The sequence below is a fragment of the Lepisosteus platostomus genome, chromosome 23 (genome assembly GCF_059453375.1).
Source record: "Lepisosteus platostomus isolate fLepPlt1 chromosome 23, fLepPlt1.hap1, whole genome shotgun sequence".
In the NCBI taxonomy this organism is placed as follows: domain Eukaryota; kingdom Metazoa; phylum Chordata; class Actinopteri; order Semionotiformes; family Lepisosteidae; genus Lepisosteus; species Lepisosteus platostomus.
In genome coordinates this window covers 7,729,746-7,749,045 of record NC_142633.1, presented here as the reverse complement: position 1 = coordinate 7,749,045, position 19,300 = coordinate 7,729,746, and the positions used below count along the sequence as shown (strand labels likewise).

The 19,300-nt window shown below is 40.2% G+C and overlaps 1 protein-coding gene across 3 annotated transcripts in view; it reads left to right on the top strand.

Moving 5' to 3' along the window:
- pusl1 (pseudouridine synthase like 1) overlaps nt 1-19,300 on the top strand; it is a 56,556-nt gene that overhangs the window by 2,439 nt on the left and 34,817 nt on the right. Inside the window, exons 1-3 of one of the 3 annotated variants that reach the window (XM_088616946.1) lie at nt 1,671-1,870; nt 3,849-3,906; nt 16,887-17,074. In XM_088616946.1, coding sequence (XP_088473072.1) covers nt 1,812-1,870; nt 3,849-3,906; nt 16,887-17,074 — 305 coding nt within the window. In that variant the 5' untranslated portion in view covers nt 1,671-1,811. Of the gene's footprint in view, nt 1-1,670; nt 1,871-3,848; nt 3,907-16,886; nt 17,075-19,300 lie in introns of those variants that run through there. The other 2 variants (XM_088616944.1, XM_088616947.1) reach the window with 2 other exon arrangements.

The following is a 19,300-nucleotide window of genomic DNA, read 5'->3' as shown; positions in this document are numbered from 1 at the left end:
CTATGTGCACCGAGAAAAATCGAAGCAGACATTTAACCCAAAACGAAAACTGGAGAAAAGTATTTCTACGTATGGTTTTTAGTGTGCTAAAGTACAACTTTGCTCTGGGTTTTTGAAAATAGAAGAAACACCACATGTTACGTATATATACAGTACATATTATATTATTGTATATATAAATAACATGAGGGGACATGAATTTACCGTTGGGACGGAACCCTAACAATTTCGCTTAGCATCGTTACATCATTATGTCATCCAGAAATACGAGTTAAAATCGAATTCCCTGGCAAAATGTGGTTCGAATACATCATAATTACACAATCCCGCATGTGTTTCAGTGTAATTAGATGTTGTAATCTGCAATACATCCGCACTTCTCCCAGAACTTCTCAGTAGTTATATAGAGTATACAACAGTGTGACTAGTCTATTAAATGGAGCGATGCTATCAGGCTGTATTTAGTGTGCTGTATTTATATGACTGGATAACTTCATGGAGTTAAAGAAATGATATAGGGCAATGTTCTGCGATGTGATTTTGAGAAATATTTGCAGCCCAGAACCCCACTTTCGTGTGCCACGCATTTGCGGGATTGTGAATAATCCAAAAAGCGATATTATCGAGATGGTAAAAACTGCGATACGTGTTATGACAATATTGTGAAATGATACGGCGAACGGCCCTCAATGATACGAGTAGTATCATCTGTAGTCATAATTGCTTTTACAAGGTTTATTCCAAGGGTGCGGGCTGGGATTGCTAAGTGTTTAGGGTAATACGAGTGTTAACTGCCAAATAGCAGCATTATCGCAAATGTTTTATTTCTTAAAAGGCCTCAACACCCACCTTTGTATCTTGAGTTGAAGCAGAACTTTCTCAAAGTTAAAAACTGTGCTCATATTCCCACGGATGAACATTTCATACGGCATTAGTTTTTTTTAACTAAGGTACTGAATCCATTGTGATACATCCAGAATAAAACATGACCACCCTTCAGATTCAACTGTAATATATGGTTTCCACCAAAATTGTGACTATCCTCCATGTATATGGAAAGATATCTTGACAAGTAAAAATCCCTATAAACAAAATTAATATCTAGATGTTTACGAAAAAAATAAAGCTTTAACATGGGACTTTGATGTTAATTTTAAATTTTTCGCGTTGTCTTTCCTTAAATTTTAGTTTAACCTTTAATAAAACACACAGAACGCAACACTAATTTTTAAAATGCGTCATGCCAATTCCATCTAGGGGTTGCCTTAATTTTTAACACAAAATTCTGCAGCCGTGGGGTGAGGAAATTCAGTGTCCCGTTGTTCAAAGTTTTGACCATTACCCTAACTTGTTTAAATCGAGACGTCTCACTCTCCTGGCAATCGATGTCGTCATCAAACGTGCAGCCGAAAGTGACTGACGAAGGGCCCTGAAACCGCTCTATATTATAACAGTAGTATGTTGTGGTGGCTGTCAATAATGCCTGTTGCCAAATGGCTAAAGAAAATCTCATAACGTAATTATTCATTATTACATGGCTATAGTCAAAATATGTCTATCATATTCTGATATAATAATGCTTAATAATGTCGGTTATAACTACACCAAAATTAAAAGTGTCTAGTTATGCTCAGGCAGTGTGTTTAACAACCTTTAGGTCTTTTAGCGGACTGTCGTTTTTCATTCAGTTTTTTGTGAAGTGAACATGATGGAACGGGTATCTTAATAAATGCCCAACTTTTTCTCGCATTTTTTCCCACTGTTTTGGGAACAGTTACAATACCTGTTCGCTAAGGCTACGGGAACGTAAAATGATGTCTTGCAAAGTTCGGTATCTGATATTTTTCCAGTATTTCGGTTCTAAATATAGGTAGGTTAAGAACTTAGATTTGGTCAGGTTTCTTTATGTACCCTTAAACCTTTAAATCACGGTTGTTTTGTGCGGGAATCTTTCATTAACAGGTGAAACGTATGTTATTGCATAATCCAGCTTCTCCCTTCTTGCAAACAGTCTCTATTATATAACATACCGAATACACTATGACTAAATGAGAGGATATTATCCAATTCGTTTCCATTCACAGATTACTGCAGATCTTTACTATATTTAAAATGACATTGTAATCCATAAGGGCACCGCGGAAAGAGGTAGCTCTCCTGGATGCTTCTGTAGGACCCTTGAGTCGGGCAATGCTGTCAGACTGGTTCAGTAATCTCCTCCAATACCCCAATGACCTGGCAATTTAACATAATCGGCAGCCTGGGGCGCTGTCTGTGTGGAGTTTGTATGTTCTCCCTGGGTTCATGTGGTTTTCCTCCCACAGTCCGAAGACATACTGGTAGGTTAATTGACTGCTGAGAAATGTGGGCATGGTGTGTGTGTGTGTGTGTGTGTGTGTGTGTGTGTGTGAGTGAGTGTGTGAGTGAGTGTGTGAGTGAGTGAGTGAGTGAGTGAATCTGCTCTGTGATGGACTGGCGTCCCTTCCAGTACCCTGCCTCGTGCCTGTTGCTTGCCAGGATAGGCTCTCCTGCAGTCTTGAATTGAAAGAAGCAGACAGTGGATGGTTGGACTTGTCTAGTTAAAGGTATAAAAAAGTTACCATCGAAGTGCTTCAGAAATGTAATTCATTGACACCTATATTAACCATTACAGCTGTTCAAGCCTTATGGAGCACCAGATGCTGCGATATGCCAGCTGAAATATCTTGAGTATGAAATGATGGAATGTGCCAGACATGAGCGCTCTAAATGCACAAAGCCACACAGGTTCACCAGCTGCATCCCCTGACATGGCTAACACCCAGTCTGGTATTGTATAGTAAAGGGTATATATACTATCAGGGTGCTTCCAGCACTGCACTCCAGCAGTGTTGTCAAATGATTGAGGAGGTCCCTGCGATGTTTCCAGCATTATAAAGACAATACATGAGGTTGACCCTGGCTATGTTTTAATACACACTGCTGCAGGCATAATTATTGTTACCCTCCAACTCCCACAACTTTATCTTCTAATCAATTAAATATCATATCTTGCTGTTAAAGCAACACCTGCTAGCCGCGCTATTTCAAACCACGTCAAGCGAGCAAAACATGAAGAGTTCAATCAGGCATCCAGTTTCAAACTAATACTAGAAAAGGTAATTTCAGGGAGGATGACAAGTTCTTGGAGCACATTGCCAAGCCATTTAATGGAATTGGAGGTACTTTCATGACAAAATTTGACTTGGTAACAGTCTGCAAGGAGATGTGATCTCAGATAAACTGAATGGGCTGTTCTTGTCGTAAAGATTTCCTGTGTTCTTACAACTAGAATTGCTCATCTGAGAACAATAGATCACCTGCTACTACTCATCCATGTAGCCATTGCCTCTATTTAATGTAATGTGTTCCAGGTGATGTAATAGAAAGAAATGGGACATATTTGGTCTGTTAGTATTGTATTGACATAATATTAGTTTTTACTAGTCCTGTCTCCAATCATACCATATCTGTAATAACATACTATGCTGAAGGCAAGCAAATAGAGCGAATGCATATACCCCAGGAATGTAATAATTCCAGTGATTTAGATAAGTGCACCACTCCAATGTCTCCACTGACGTTATTTAGTGCAGGATATTGTGTTAACAAAGTACAATGAATTGAACAACAAGAACTCGAAGTCCATTTTACAGTACATAAAACGTATACACAGATGCCATTAAGTTGCAAGAGCAAAATAAAGTGTCTGTTTAAAGTCTTATTATTTCTCAGGTACCTCATGGTGAAGTATGTTTGTTGGCAATTTTCAGTTCAGCTAGAGTGGCTTATATGGATTTACAGTCCTTTGTTATTTTTTTCCCCTTTAGTGGTGTGATGAGGAGTCCTGCCCACCAAGCAGTCCTAGGTGTTCAGAACTATTTGGAGGTAAGACAAGCAGAAATGGGACACTTTATCAATGAAACAAAATTGCAAAGCACAGCTCACCCAGGCCAATCCTGAATGGAGTGACCCAAAGAATAAGGTTAACTTTTTTTCTGGAGAAAGAGTGGATGTTGGAGTGTTGTATTATTGTAGGAAAAACAGCAGTGGAATAATAGAGGAATAATAGTGTTGTATTATTTGAATTTTTATGAAAGTGTTATTTTGGGACTTGAATGATAAAGAATATCCAAACACCATCTAGAAAAGTACAAGTGACATTGTGTGACTCATGTTGAAACTCATAAAAGGGCTTTATAAAAGCTTCTAATGCTCAATTTTACCCTTAGGGTTACACTTCTTTAATTTCCTAGCCCTACTGTAGAAGCCCAAACCCGATTTCCTTCAAGAAACGACTGGATGAGTTCTTTGGAACAATGAGCTATGAGCCGTCATTTGTGATTTGGTATGACTCCTGCCTTTGTAGAGCTCTGATGTGGAGCTTCTTCCTTGCCTTCAATCCTGGCCAATCTTTTTGGAAACTCTTGGTCAAAGTCATGCTGGATTCGAACTGGTGGAAATGAATAGTGAACGGTTCTTGAACAAGGTGTTTACATCAGTCCAGTCATACTCCAGCTCCATCACGTTTTAGAGTTAACTCTCAGGCCTTATTGTGTTAAGACTGGTAATATAGACTAATAAAGTAAAGTACAGATTCAAATAAAGTCATTAGTAGTCCAGGATGGATTAAAAACCAGAAGACTCAGTGACCCTTTAGGACCAGCAGTGTATTTTACACTCTCTGTAGTTTAGGAACAGTTCAGTTCTTTGTGTAGAGAACCTGATAACTTACTGTTGATCTTTGTATGGAAAATAAAATTCTTTGGAGTTTGTTTTTGAGGTATCTTGCGATCATCACATCATAACTGTAAAATTAAAATCCAGTTGTAGGCTAGCTGCTAAAGCTAATAACTTCTCTAGTGTTCCAAGTATCACTGATGAATCTAAATATTACCAAAGACACTTGTGCATGTATTTCAGGCTAATAATCCTGTACATAAAAAGTATGGTGCTCACTTTACTCCAAGTTGTGTAATTAATCCCTTTGCCATAAAAGGTTTACTGAAAGTTCAGCTCCACCAGTTCCTTGATGAGTCAGTCGACAGATACAATCACTTTGGTGCTCCACACCACACTGTTAAGACTAGATGAGTCCCAGCTAAACTGAATTCTCCTTAGATTCACCTCCATTGGTCACACCCAACAGAAGAAAAGAGTATCTATTGAAGTACAATAATTCTATAAAATCAGCAAGACGTGCTTATGTTCCCAAACTCGTTGAGGAAAAACTAACTCTAGGATCACATAAAAAAATACAAATAAAATCTTCATTTTGTTTTTCATAATTTGTGTGGCCGTTTTCTAGAATATATGGTATAATTGATATATACCACTTTAGAATCTAGTCTAAAATAGCTGTGCAGTGTTAAAAAGCAGATGATAATTATTATTATCATTATTACTATTATATTAACAAGACATTAATGAAGTACAAGGAAACCTTTACACGATGCAACTAATTCTGTTGTTTGAAAATAACTTGTATGTTTTTCACACCTTAAGGTTAGAGACTGGCCATGTGGTTGCTTTGTGGCTACAATCTGAAATTGCTCCTTTCTGAGGTCTTTAACATTTCTAATTATGTGAAGCTGTTGGACTAATTCATCACCATTTGCACTTTTCCTCGGGTGCACTAGGTTTACAGAGGATTAAACTGGAGCCTTCTTGGGGTGGTGGGAATGATCAAGCTAGTGTATTTCCAATCAGGATGGGAAGGGAAAAGCAGTCCAGAAATACTGAATAAATAACTTCGGCATCTCGTTGTGTTTTGAACAGCAATCACACATTTATTGTGAAGCATCTGTGTATACCACAGTGCTACTGGCATATATCAGGAGTAGTGGATATATCTGGGGCCTTTGAATATGTAGTGTCTTGGGTTATCAACACTTCAAACAACAAGTACAGGTGTATGGATGAGTTATCAGAGAAGGTTAACCCACATAGAATCTCAAAATAAATGAGAAGGAAAGAAAAAACTACCTAAAACAAAATACTGGGGATACTTCTTCTGACAGGGCTTTTACACACTCAGCAAAACAACTCACCTTCTTCAGAAAGCAGAATCCATAACACAGTGGCCCAAATGACATTGCAAAAGGAAAAATAAATCAAAGTTCTTTTCCAAAAGAATCCTCCTTTAAAAAAAAAAACAAACCCAGTCAAAACAAACCTCAGGTCACTTGTTCAGTACAGCAACATTCCTGTTTTTTTTTTTACCCGTATTTATACCTTCCCATTAGGTCCCTTAATGATGATGACATCACTGGGATTTCTGGGAAATGTAGTGTTTTGGGTTCTGGTCTCCTCCAAGCATCCACAAAACACTGGGTATTTGAATTGATATACTGTCTGGTCAAAACCCTGCCCATTATAGATCTACACTATTTATTTTAAATATTTAAATACATATATTGATCATCTATACATTTTGAACACTGGAGATGTTTAAAAGGCTTTTTGCTCTCTGAATAAAAGGTGAATGTTCACTTAATTGGCTGAGTCTGCTCTTGGGGTTTTCATTCCACAGTAAAGTACTTTAAAACAAAAAATGTTTTATATTAATGTTAAGCTTGTTATTTTTAAAAATCCTTTTGCACCAAGCAGTACCATGCACTCTAGATTCCAGTAATAATATTCCAATAATTTGTATAATACATGTACGTCTGCTTGATAACAGGGGATACCACAGTGGTGTGATAGTCAGCAGTGCTGTTGTCTTCCATCTCTAGGTTCCAGGCATTGACTATGGGATGGGCCCCTTCTGTGTGGAGTTTGAATGATCTCCCCATTTTCAAATAGTACTCTCCTACCTAGACAAGACAGGCTAGTAGGATTATGGGCTCTGCTAAATTGCCTTCTCCAAAAAGAGCATAAGTAGGGCTCAGCTTCCACGAAATGACCATGCAAACCCCAGTGTGACTGAAATACGAATCAGGTGAAGAAGAGTCCGTTTGATAGCAGAAACACATTACAATTTCATCCATTAGTATAAGCAATGTATCATTAAAGTTTGTAGGGGACTTTAAAAACTGAGAGGGTAGAAACTTTATGTATGATCAACTGCAAGTTTTGCCTCTCGGAACATTTATCAATGAACACAAAGAGCTGTGTATTTGAAGGCCTACACTGCATCTTTGTTCTTGAAACGAGCGGCTTCCTTTGTAACAGAAGTCTCTGGGAGCCCAGCTTGCGAACAGGGCTTCTGTCCATGAAATGACAGCCACGTATCTACTGAAGCCCGCTTCCAGTCTCAACAGTTTGGATAAAGTGTCACTATGGCCATTTACAGAACATCTTCGGTCTTCTCCCGGATCGTGAGCAATAAATTACCCTTTTGTTGAATTGCAAGGAAATTGGAAGGATAAGATCACTTTATTGGCCTTATACAATTTCTTGTATTAGGAATTTGCCTTTTCACCTACCCCAGCTTGCTCTCCATGAGACACACAGACTGGGAGAGAAGCTTGGGGTCAGAGCGCAGGGTCAACCATTGTACAGTGCCCTGGGGTGAAGGGCCTTGCTCAGGGGCCCAACAGAGTAGGATTCCTCTGCCAGCCGCGGGATTTGAACCAGCAACATTCCAGCCACAGGAGCAGATCCTTAGCCACAGTGCCACCACTCTGCCCAAAAGGCACTGCTGGGATTCGAACCCAGGATCTTCTGTTTACTAGGCAGGTGCTTTGACCAACTAAGCCACAGCGCTGCTATGCAAATCTCTGCAAATGATGAATGCAAATCTCTTTACATTCATCATTAATGTGCTGACATCCACCTGTCCTTAGAAACCAAGAGACTTTTTGTTTACACATGCTATTTAGTACGACCTCCTCTAATTCTGCAGCAATGGCGATATAAACATAGAGCTTAATAACATGGATAATTACAGTGCATACTGAATTCTGTACACAACTGAAAAATGTGTATGTAAGCTTTTTTATTTCATTTTATAAATGTGATCACTTGATGTTTATGTGTGGACAAATGGGTTTTGTCAGTATAATGAGCAAGTATGGGTTTATTCCATGCTGAAAGGAGAAGAAAAGAAACACAACGTTTAGGCTGTGGAGCCTTCTTCAGGTGTGAAGTTTGGGTGTGGGGTATACCTACTGTATACCCCGGCATTTGCAAAGTATGTAGGCTCCTGGAGTTTGGATACTGGATAATTTGGGATTGATGCCCATTCATTGCCTCAGTACAAAAGCTAAGGGAAGCTTTGCTCCTTCTTTGAGATTTCTTACGCTGGGATCTCACAGTTCTTTCAGACTCGTCTGGAGAGAAGATGAAATGGTCTGTTGTTGTGCCACAGAGCTGCGGTTTGATCTTCAGATGTACAGCTGATTACTCAGTAGAAATGTCCTACTTTTCATGTGGCTGGGCCTGAGGCAGACTGCTGGGCTGTGTTGCCTACCACATGGAGGGTCTCAAAGCAAACCAAGTGTCTGGAGGGCACATGGAATCGGCTCAACTTCCGTACCTTAGGAATGGTTCAGTGTCTTTGTTGACTCTGAAGAAAATGGAATGAAGGCAAGAGGAGTTTTTGTGTTCTGGGGAAGACAAATGGAACAAAAGAGTTGACCTCGGCAGTTCAACCTTTGTTTTGGCCTGCTATTTGTCCAAAAATGGACAATTCTCACTAGACGGAAAGAAAACCTGTTTTTTGTGCCTTTTGCCTCCCTCGAGTCTTCTATAATCAAATCTTATGTGACAACTTGGGATGTGCTGAGATGTTCTGATTTAAGTGTGAGGATAAATTCTCTTTCACTTGAATTGTGAAAGGAAGAATCGTCAAAGGACTGCCCCATTAGTAACCTAGTTCATTATTTTGATAGCTCCTGAGACTTAATTCCAGTTACGTTTTCTGTATTTTTGATTTGTTTTCTGTACCTTTCGATTGTACTCACAAAGAGAACTAAAGAAATGAATACGCAATCTGTCGATTTCCCTTTCGTTTAAAAAATGTTACTCATGTTCAATTACTAGTTCATGTAGTACTGTAAATGAGTCAGTATTGAGTTGAATCTTAAAGGAGACAGACATGGTTTTCCAGGTGGCTGAACCAGGAAAGGCCTCCAGTGTGCACTCAAAGGGACTCTCCAGACAGTGACTGAATGCTGCTGGGATTGCTGGGTTCAAAGCTGGTCTGTTTGCGGCACAACGTGGACCACTAAGGTTTTGTGCAGTGGCTTAGCCATGTTATCAGCGAGAGCTGCATCTCTGCTCCAGCTGACATTAACTAGGCTGTCTGCTGTATGGGCCTGTAGCACTGAAAAGAGGTGGATGAGCACTGTGCACCTACTGTAGGTTTCATCTCTGGAGAGAAGCAGGAATGGGTTGTAGTAGTGATCTGAGATTGTAAAAAAAAATCAATTGATTTCCCTTCTGCCTGGTTTGTTTTAGCTGGTGAATAAGTCTGGTTAAATGGCAACTGTTAAGACTTACACTATCAACAGGTCAGATCTAAAAAGTGTGCTTGATTTCTAAGAATACTGTCTTTTCCTGGGGGAAATGTTATCCCGATGATTCTGCAGTCCCAGAATTCAATACATTGGTGATTTTCAAAGCTTTTTGCCTCAGAGTTTCATGATTTTCTTAAAGTATTTTGTAAAACTACCTTTTGTAGATTCTGTACCAGACAATCTTAATGTGGAAAACAGTGATGATGTGCAAATATTTTTCACTGGGTTTTGTTTGGAATTGTTTTGAGAAAAATCTCTCAAGCTTTAAAATTCTACTTTGTAATTTTATGTGTTACACTTACAGTATTGAATTAAACACAAAACTGTTAAATTAAACTTATCTTATTCTTTTAATGAGAAAATTAATGGCAGCACCATACTGGCTTAACCACCTTCAGGCTCAGTATTTTCTTTGGGAAAATATGTCTTTTGTCACTAGATTTCCTGAATGATGTGTCCATTATTACAAATCTAGTTTAGCATTCTGTAATTGAAGAATAGAACACTTTCAACTGTTAAATGTTTGTTTCATGGTCAGAACTATTTAGCCTTTGTATTTCCTTGCCTGCCACAAGACATTCTTTTTCTATCAAAGCCAGATACTCTGTCACTTGAAAGAAAGCTTCTTTCTAAATTCCTTGGCTGGCAAACACAGAAACGGCCTGATACGTAAAAAACAATTCATATCCTTCTAGAGCGGCGTTTTTATTTGATGAATTAAATCTGTCACAAAATAGGATATAAGATTGCTAGGGCTTTTAGGAAAACAAGCCCGAGTCAAGGGAGTCTTGTAGCTGGTTAAACTCGGAATTACTCACTTCCTAACGGTCTCTGTATGGAGGCTTGCATTTTGTTTCCTGCATTCTGCCTACATAGGCCTTCTGGGTCAGTTCAAGCCATAAGAGTCAGTGTTTCAGCTGTAGAGAATGTCAAAACTCTCAACTTAACCATATTTAGCAAATTCAGTAACATTTTAGTTCTTGTATAAGTAGAGATCGACAACAGTGGTCAGCATTGCTGCCTTGCAGAACTGGGGCCCTGGATTCAAATCCGGACCCGGGGTGCTGTCTGTGTGGAGTTTGCATGTTCTCTCCAGGTTTGTGTGGGTTTCCACAGTCCAAACAAAGGCTGGTAGGTTAATTGGCTTCTGGGAAAATTACCCCAGGTGTGAGTTGTGCATGTTTGTGCGTGCCCTGTGATCCACCCCTGTCCCATCCAGGATGTGCCCTCCCTTGCACTACTGCTTGTCGAGAGCTGGAGTTTGGCCCTCCAATCGACCCTAAATTTGATGAAGTTAACAGAAAATGGATGGTTAGGCCAAAATAAATATATACAGTGTAATATATAATATATAATATGTTGTATTTTTATTATATAATAATGATCCTAATGATGAATGTACTAGGTCTGTTGTTTTGATTTATTGACTGGAATTAAATGGTTAATATTTCAGTGCTACAAGTGTTTTTCCTATTATCTTGGAAAGAATGTAAAATTAATGGCCTCTTGGGTTATACAAGTTTTTGTGTTGTTAATACCTGGAGTAATGTTAATTAAGGTAAGAAATGTATTATGTGGATTACTGCATACTGTATATCAATAACGTAACTTTAAAAGTAATATTATTACTTTCTAAAAACGCTAGGTTCATGTCATTCAAAAACTTTAGAAACTAATGGATTCAAATTAGTTTCTCATTGATTGTGTACACATTTGATCTTATTCCTTGGCCATACATTGGAATATGGGATAAATGATTTGACCTGATGAAGACCAAAAGCTTGACACATCATGACCATGTGTCCTGTTGCAGAAGTCAAGATGATGAATTACTTCTAAGCATGAGATCAGCTCTTTCCAGGCAATATGAGAAGAAGACTGAATAACTGCCAGTCCTGTTCTTTATAAATAGCTCATGAAACTGGATCATGTGCAAAGCAAATGTATTTCTTTAGCTGACAATGATTATGACCTGGAACACACATTTTAGATCAATCATGAGCGATTGCACAAGAGTCCAGGCTCTCCGTGGGGCTTTACAAACTTTCCAGAAGACAAAAGCCCATTATCTTCCCTGCAGATGCTTTGGATCATGAAAAGACAACAGAGGTTTCACGAGGAATTATTTATGAATCACACTCCAAACTTGGGAACAAAATCCTTTTCAGTGCAGTTTTGGCTTCTCATGCTTTCTCTCTGTGTAATATTTCTAAAAAGAGCACAGAAGACGCACGTGTTCTTGGAGCAATTTTACAGGTATCCTTTAGTCTAGAATGACCACCCACAACTGTTTTTCATGCCCTGCCCAGCATCTCCCATCTCTAAATTTGGAAAACCAGTTTCTGTTTACACCATTACCCAGCTTGGGCTAGTCCCGTGTTAATCCAGTTCCCTGTGACTGACTGACGTCCTGTCCATGGTGTAACCTGTCTTGCTCCCATTTCCTGCTTTGACGGGCTCCAGCGGCCCTGCGCCCCCGTACTGGATGAATTTCAGTAAAAAAAGACAATATTTCTTTGCAATGTAAACAGGGAAAACAATACTTTTTCATGCTCGTTCTAACATTCAGGCCACTGAATACAGTTGTATAAAAACTATAGGAAATAACAAGCAATTGAGATGGTACCAATAAGCAGAGTTTAGAAAAACTCATGGATGTCAAGATTGGATATCTTCAATATAGTTCTTCATCCAGTACGGGGGCACAGGGCCGCTGGAGCCTATCCCAGCAGGCAATGGGAGCGAGACAGGTTACACTGTGGACAGGACGTCAGTCCATCACAGGGAACTGGATGGAGGAATGATGGATGAAGGGTGTACAAGCACAAGCGCATCCTCCAGAATGTGCCCTGTCAGGCCACCCACACCACACTGCAAAGAGAGAGCATGATGGGAGCATCAGACAGGGAACACGACACCACTTTCTCGCTATTCTTTTAAGCTGGGAGCCCCCTCAGTGACTGGGTTGGTGAAGACACTCAGCTGAGCTCAGCTGGAGTTCTGTGATCACAGGTCTCAGCCTTGGTCTGTGTTTTATTTCAGTAAAAAAAGACAATATTACTTTGCAACGTAAACAGGGAAAACAATACTTTTTCATACTCGTTCTAACATTCAGGCCACTGGATACAGTTGTATAAAAACTATAGGAAGTAACAAGCAATTGAGATGGTACCAATAAATAGAGTTTAGAAAAAAAACTCATGGATGTCAAGATTGGATATCTTCAATATAGTTCTACAGTGGCAGTCTTATTTCAATTCTTGTTGATTTTTGATGCAGGTAGTTGTTTTCCTAAAGGCTATATCTGGCCTAGGAGATTCAACAGGTTAAAAAGTAATTCCAACTATAATAAATTAGACCAATATTGGCACATTGAGGAGTTTCTCTCTGTTAGAATTCACAGTCGTCCGGATCTACATCAAAAGAAGAAATGTTCAGAAACTGTGACACATCTAATTCAGAGCTCAGTGTAACATGTACAGGTATATCCCGGTGTTTGGAGCTCAGAAAGGCTTACATTTTATCACAGAACCAACAGAAGTGCACATAAAATCATGGTTTCTCAAAATGTTTGATTTGCTTCTGTGTTTCTTGAAGTATTTAGGCCTGCACTGTTTTATTTTTATTTTTTTGTTTTAATTCATATAAAATTCACAGCTTTGAACACTTCAAAGGTTTAGAAGTTTTAAAATGTGAGGTGGCTCGTTGAGAAGACCGGTCAAGGGGTTCAGTGTGCAGTTATAGACATCTGCGGTCAGTCCTAGACCCCTAGAATCCTTGTGAAATTTGGGGATGTTTAAATTCATATACACAGTACATTTTCAGTAACCGTCTTATCCTCAGACTGATTGTTGGACTTGGTCTGAAGAGCAGCTGAAATGTGCGTGACTTTTTAATTCTCTCATTGATCACCCAGCCAAAATGAAATGAGAAGGAAAGGAAAAGGAAATCCAGACCCTTTAAGCCCCTCTTCCCTGGGTGTAACTGGTAATGTTCAGAAATCCCGGTAAACTCAGCTGAGGTCATAGCTGAGGAGGAAAGTCAGTCAAGTCTGGTCCATAGGACCCAACCCATGATCCCGATACAGGCCCTTACAGGTTGAGTCTATGTTTGTTTGGCACTGAGCCTGTTACAGTAGGTGACTTCACCCTTTTGGAAGCTGGGCATTCACTTCTCCGGCAGCAGAAGGGTGAGGCTTCTTTGTAGGCGTAGTGGTGCTTTGTAAATAGTTGTGTTCAGAGCCCGAAGGGGGGGCAGAGTTGGACTTGCCACATGGGGCGTTCTTGGCTCACCGGTCAACAGCGACCCCCTGTGGCTGACCCAGGCACCTGTCAGACTGCACTCCTGTCTGGGAGGCCCTCACCAACCCTTGCCCTGATGCCTCAGCTCTGCCGTTTGCACTGCGGGTGAGCAGAGAGAGGAAGAGTGGACAGCACGACTACACATTTTCGAGGACACAAGCTTGTGATCTTCATCACACCTCTACTGAAATGTGTGTTCTAGCGGTGATGGAAGATGACTAACAGCTAGCGGAGTTAAAGTTAGGCCTATAAAGGAAATTCTAATTGTCTGTTGCGCACCGTAAGGTTTTGGTTTAAAACATAAGGACAACCTCTTTTAATGCAGAACTGCGGAAGAAAAACGTAATCAGATTTAATCATCTATGGATCTCTGGAATACCATGCTAGTGTCTTGTTTGAATTGCCTCTGGGATTTGAAAAATGAATATCAACAGAGAGACACTGAACTATCACTTGACACAATAACTTAAGGTAAAATAGGAAAGAAGGTCATACAGCTCAGCTTTCTCATTCCATTGCTACTACCTACAATAGTCCTCCTATCAAAAGCAAAATGCCTCCTCTGTTTAGACCTACAAACACAAACTCTGAATTCTTAGGCCTTTGTTTCCATGTTGAGCTTGAGGTAATTAGTTGGGTGGACTTTGTCAGTATGTTTGAGGTTTTCCAATGCGTGATCAAAGTGCCCTTGGATTAGCTTTTTTCAGGAGTATAAAAGATTCTTCAGCCTGCCTGTGTGAATAACTTTGAGGTCAGGCATTATTATGGACACTCTTTATTATTGAACACTTACCTGGACAGTTCTGCCCTCTTTCTAACATGGCTGCCAGTATTTTCAACAAAAATGCTCATAGCTAATTGAACCCAATATTCTACATTTTTAATGGTGGATTTCAGAAGTTTAACAATATATAGCACTATTCCGTGACTGTATTTTAACTAGAAACAAACATATTTATGTACATTTACTGCAGAAGGATGTAAAGCGTTTGTCTACAGACGTTTTCTATATACATTTCATGAAAGTACAGTTTATTTGCTAAAAATATTTTTTCCTTAATGGAAGAGAAAACCGCATTTTCTTCAGAGGTACTGAATGTGAAAGTGTTCTGTTCCGTTGCCCTCCTATCTTTGCCTTTGTCTGTCTCGGTTCCCAGATTGAATCTGCGGATTTTCAAACACAACTTGACAGCTAACAGCTGAAGGTGTGTTCGTTTTTTTCACACGGAGTGAATCATCTGTATATGGCAGATTCATATAAAAAAAAAACAAATTTGAGAAGCCTTTCATGTTTTGTAGAGCCATATTGCAGAATCTATAGTGTGTTTTGCAGTAATATATTGAAGAAGAATGAGGGTCTCTGTGTACTATTGTGCAATAAAGTGCCACGTCTTGTTATGCCCCAGGAGAGAATTTGAGAAATGTGTCACGAATATTATATTTTCCACCCCTGCCAAGTGTAGGTCTGAGCTCTGGCTCAGTGGCGAAAGCAACATTTATTAAAATCTCCGACAGTTTAGCCTGGTTTGGGAGGAACTAAATGTTTGAACCCTGACTAGCGTTTCATTTTGAAACCCTGGGCAACAGCTAGGTGTGTAGACTAGATGCTTGGCTGAGACCTGGTGAAAATGGATCAGAACAAGCTGTTTGATAGGCAGTAAGGCTGGATAACCCTGTTTTAGAAATGTATTCATTAAAATCACAAGACAGATAAGTGTATCCAATTTTGATACCTGCTAGTAATGATACAAAAATAAAGATGCTGTTGCTTGGAAACCCCTGTCTCTTCTGGGTTCTGTTCTAACCAAACTCTGATATGTTTAGATTAAACCCAGTTTAGCTATTTGCTTGACTGTAATTATTTTTGGCTTTGACCAAGCTGGATAGGGTTAGCATTTTCAATTACCCTTTCAGCAAGTGATGAGTTTCAGAGCTCCCTTTATTTCAGAGAACTCTAAAAGAATGCCAGATTTCAGGAATTTAAGTCTTTGGACCCATTCATAACTAGGAGTACTTGTTACCGCAGTGTTTAATATAGTGTAATTGTGATTCTGCGTTGCATCTTGGCTATGTGGTCATCTGTTTAGGTTTGTTTAAGACACAATGTATTGAACAAGTTAAAGACCACTGGAATAGATTTCTCATTGCGAAATATCTTGGTGGTGGTAGACCTAAATCAAGGTTTTTTTTTGGAAATAAAGAAATAAGTTCAGTAAACAGTCATAAAGATATAATTCAATTAAAGGCTTAATAAGTTTGTGTAACTAGGAGTCTGCTCAGAATGAGAACCGTAACCTCCAACCTGTCCCAAGGACCAAGATGGAGAAAGCCCAATGCCAAGGAAGCATTTTGGACCTGCTCCTGCATTCTAATCCTCTAATACTACAGACAGCCAGTGCTCAGAGACCAGACAGATGCTGTGCAAGCGCAGCTTGGTCTCTTGAGACCCTCTGCTTCAGCTTTGTTCATTTTCGGTGACTGAAGAGAGGAACAAGCTGATGAAGACAAGAAGTCACCTGTGGTTAGAGGAGGCCGCAGTGAGATTAAGCCTGATAAAGCTCGAGCTCTTTTGAGAAGAGAAACAAGGAGTAGCAGATTTGACACGCCAAATCCCAAGGGAATTATGGGAAACGGAGCAAGGTAACCACCAATGAGTTTGGTCATTCCCTCAGCTTTGGTGCTCCAAGTCTAATTAGCATCTTTTTAGCATCCCTGGGCAGCTGGTGTTACAAGAGGAAACAAAATCACAGTCTGGCAGCTCAAACGATCAAGGCACGAAATGTACACTGTCTTTCCTCCAGATGCTTTGGATTGCTTACAGAACACAGAGATTCTCTTTTGCAAATATCTCTGATTCTTCCGGAAGCCAGAAAAAGGTTGGAAAATGCCAGTCCTTTCTGTTTCAGGCAGTCCCCAGAGCGGTAGTCCAGCGGGCTAGTGGATTTGGGGTAAATGAGCTCAATAACTGAGATTCAGACTGTTCAGTAGGGGTTCTCGCGAATGAAAGGGTGTTTTACTTTAGTTTGATCTAGGAAGGTGGCGGCGATGTCTTCTTTAATCCTGTGATGGTGATGTGCTTGTGCCGCCTCTTCTGCTCTGATGCCAGGATGCAGTCCGGAAACTGAACCCAGTGAATGAGGTATCGGTGTACGTGTCCAGCCGGACTGACAGTGGTGTCCACGCCCTATGCAACACAGCCCACGTGGATATCCAGAGAAAAGAAAACAAGCCGCCTTTTTCAGAACAGATTCTGACTGAGGCCCTCAACTACCATCTGAAGCCAGAACCCATTAGGTGAGAAACTCTGTTTCTTTTCTGTAAAAATACTGGTTTCTAACAAGCCCGGTTTTTACTGTTACAAGTGTGAGGGGATAGCCAGCAAACATTCAGACGTTACTCCCTTAACATTACATATTCTAATATATTCTTATAATTACGCAAATATTGATTTCATTTAATTTTGTGATTTTAATGTTTTGTTAGTTTTTTTCCTCCCAAACAAATTTGGAATCTTGACTACTTTTCCTCTTTATAAGTCCCAGTGTAGAATGTCCAATTATTAATCTGTGTGGCTCTCTCCTACAATGTTTACGAATCTTCAATTCATACAGTTTTTTTCTTCTCTCAAATGCAATAGTTTGGGTAACTTGTGACTTTCCCATTAGTCCTCTTTGTAGATTCACAGGCTGCATGGAGCATTTAAACTGGATGGAACAGCTTCTTTGAAATAGCTGTAGCAAATGGGTTCCTGTGGGTTTTTCTGGAGTTTGCATGCTTTTTCTTTCCCGGCTTTCAACGCTTAAGGTCAGTTTCACTTAATGAAATCATCCACCATGAGCAGAAAAGAGGAAAATGACCGAGGTCTCTAAAGAAAAGGCTGTTTTCAGAAAGTATTTCTAACATTTGTTTATTTGCCCCTCAAAGTTTAATTACAAAGAAAACACATGGGACATGGGAACACAATGTAAGTTCTCTTACTTTCAGACTGGCTACATCTGCCTTATTGTTGCTGTTTTCATGACTTCCAACAACTTCTTTTCTTCATGTTTCCAATTAATAGCAAATGCCAGTCTGACTAGTATACAAAAGCTGGTTAGCTTATGAACTCCTCATGCATATTTTGCCAACCTTTTCCCTCAGAGTCTTTGTTCAAAGCTCATGTATTTAATTTATTTATGAAAATGCTTCCAAACGAGACCGCTAAAAGCTTTCAGGAGACGACAATGCCTGTTTTGGCAGAGCCAGCAGAGTCACAAATCAGCAAACTTGTCTCCGGGGAAACAAGTGGGGCAAAGAAATCTGAAGACCAGATTAATTAAAGATCAGACTTTTACGTCTTCTTTTAAAAACAGAACCTCAAAATAAAGCACACTTCCTCGGCTCGAGGAATGTAGACGCTCATGCTGTTCCAGTGAATGGGATTTTTGTGGCTTTGGCCCAGGGCAGGAAATACAGTAAATCCTGCATGGAAATGGACTGAATTTTGTAAGGAACAGTTCTATCCAGACCCTGTGCGGACGACACAATCCAGAATAGTGAGGAAGAAATAGGGAAAAGTCATGCAGGAACAGGGATGAACAGGGGGGGCGTGTCCATACGGCGCTGGTGATCGGGGGAGGTGTGGCCGAGGCGAACAGTCCAGAATAAATCCAAAAGGGGGAATCCAAAAACGAAAGCAAAAGGTCCAAGGCTAGGAAATCCATCCAAACAGGAGATTAAAATCAGGTGCCGGGTCGGGACCGGCGGGGGGGAACAAGGACAGGAGCAGGAAGTTAAAAACATAACGGAGCCAGGCGCAACCAGGTCCCGGGCTCGCACGATGCGGGGATCAGATGCAGAGCGCAGGGTGAAGTAAGCGCCTGGCTTTTAAAGGCGAACAGAAACAAGGAACAGGTGGCAGGAATGATACAAACGAGGAAGGGCTGAAGCGCCCTTAAGAGGAGGGTGGCGATCGTGACAAATTTGAATGTGTGCTTTCTTGTTTGTGACACATACACATGGAAGGATGCTACCACTGTCTTTTTATGGTGGCCTTTCTTTAAATCTGTAATTACTTTAAGCACAAAAATATGATGAATTAATGGAATAGGTCCTTTCAATCCCTTTTTTTCAAAAAAGAATAGTCATTTGGTCATTTTTTTGTTTCTGGCACCAACAGTTGTTTAGTCACATTAGCATAACACTACCTGTCTTGTGCCAAACACAACAGAGACACCCAGCCCATGCATCAGTTCTCTGAAATGACTGAGCTCTCATTAGTAATTTCTGCTCATGCTGCAGGCTCACAGTCAGACAGTGATGTTGTTCTTGCAAATGACGTCTAGACGTTATGTTCCCAGCCCTCCCAGCCTGCTTTTCAAGTTGAAGCCTTTATGGTTGGGAACTGGGAGGACCAGTACATCCATCCATCTGTTTTCTAGCTGCTTCTTGCAATTCGGGGTCATGGTGGGAGCCAGAGCCTATCTCTGCCAGCAATGGGCGCAAAGTACACCCAGGACAGGATGCCAGTCCATCGCAGTA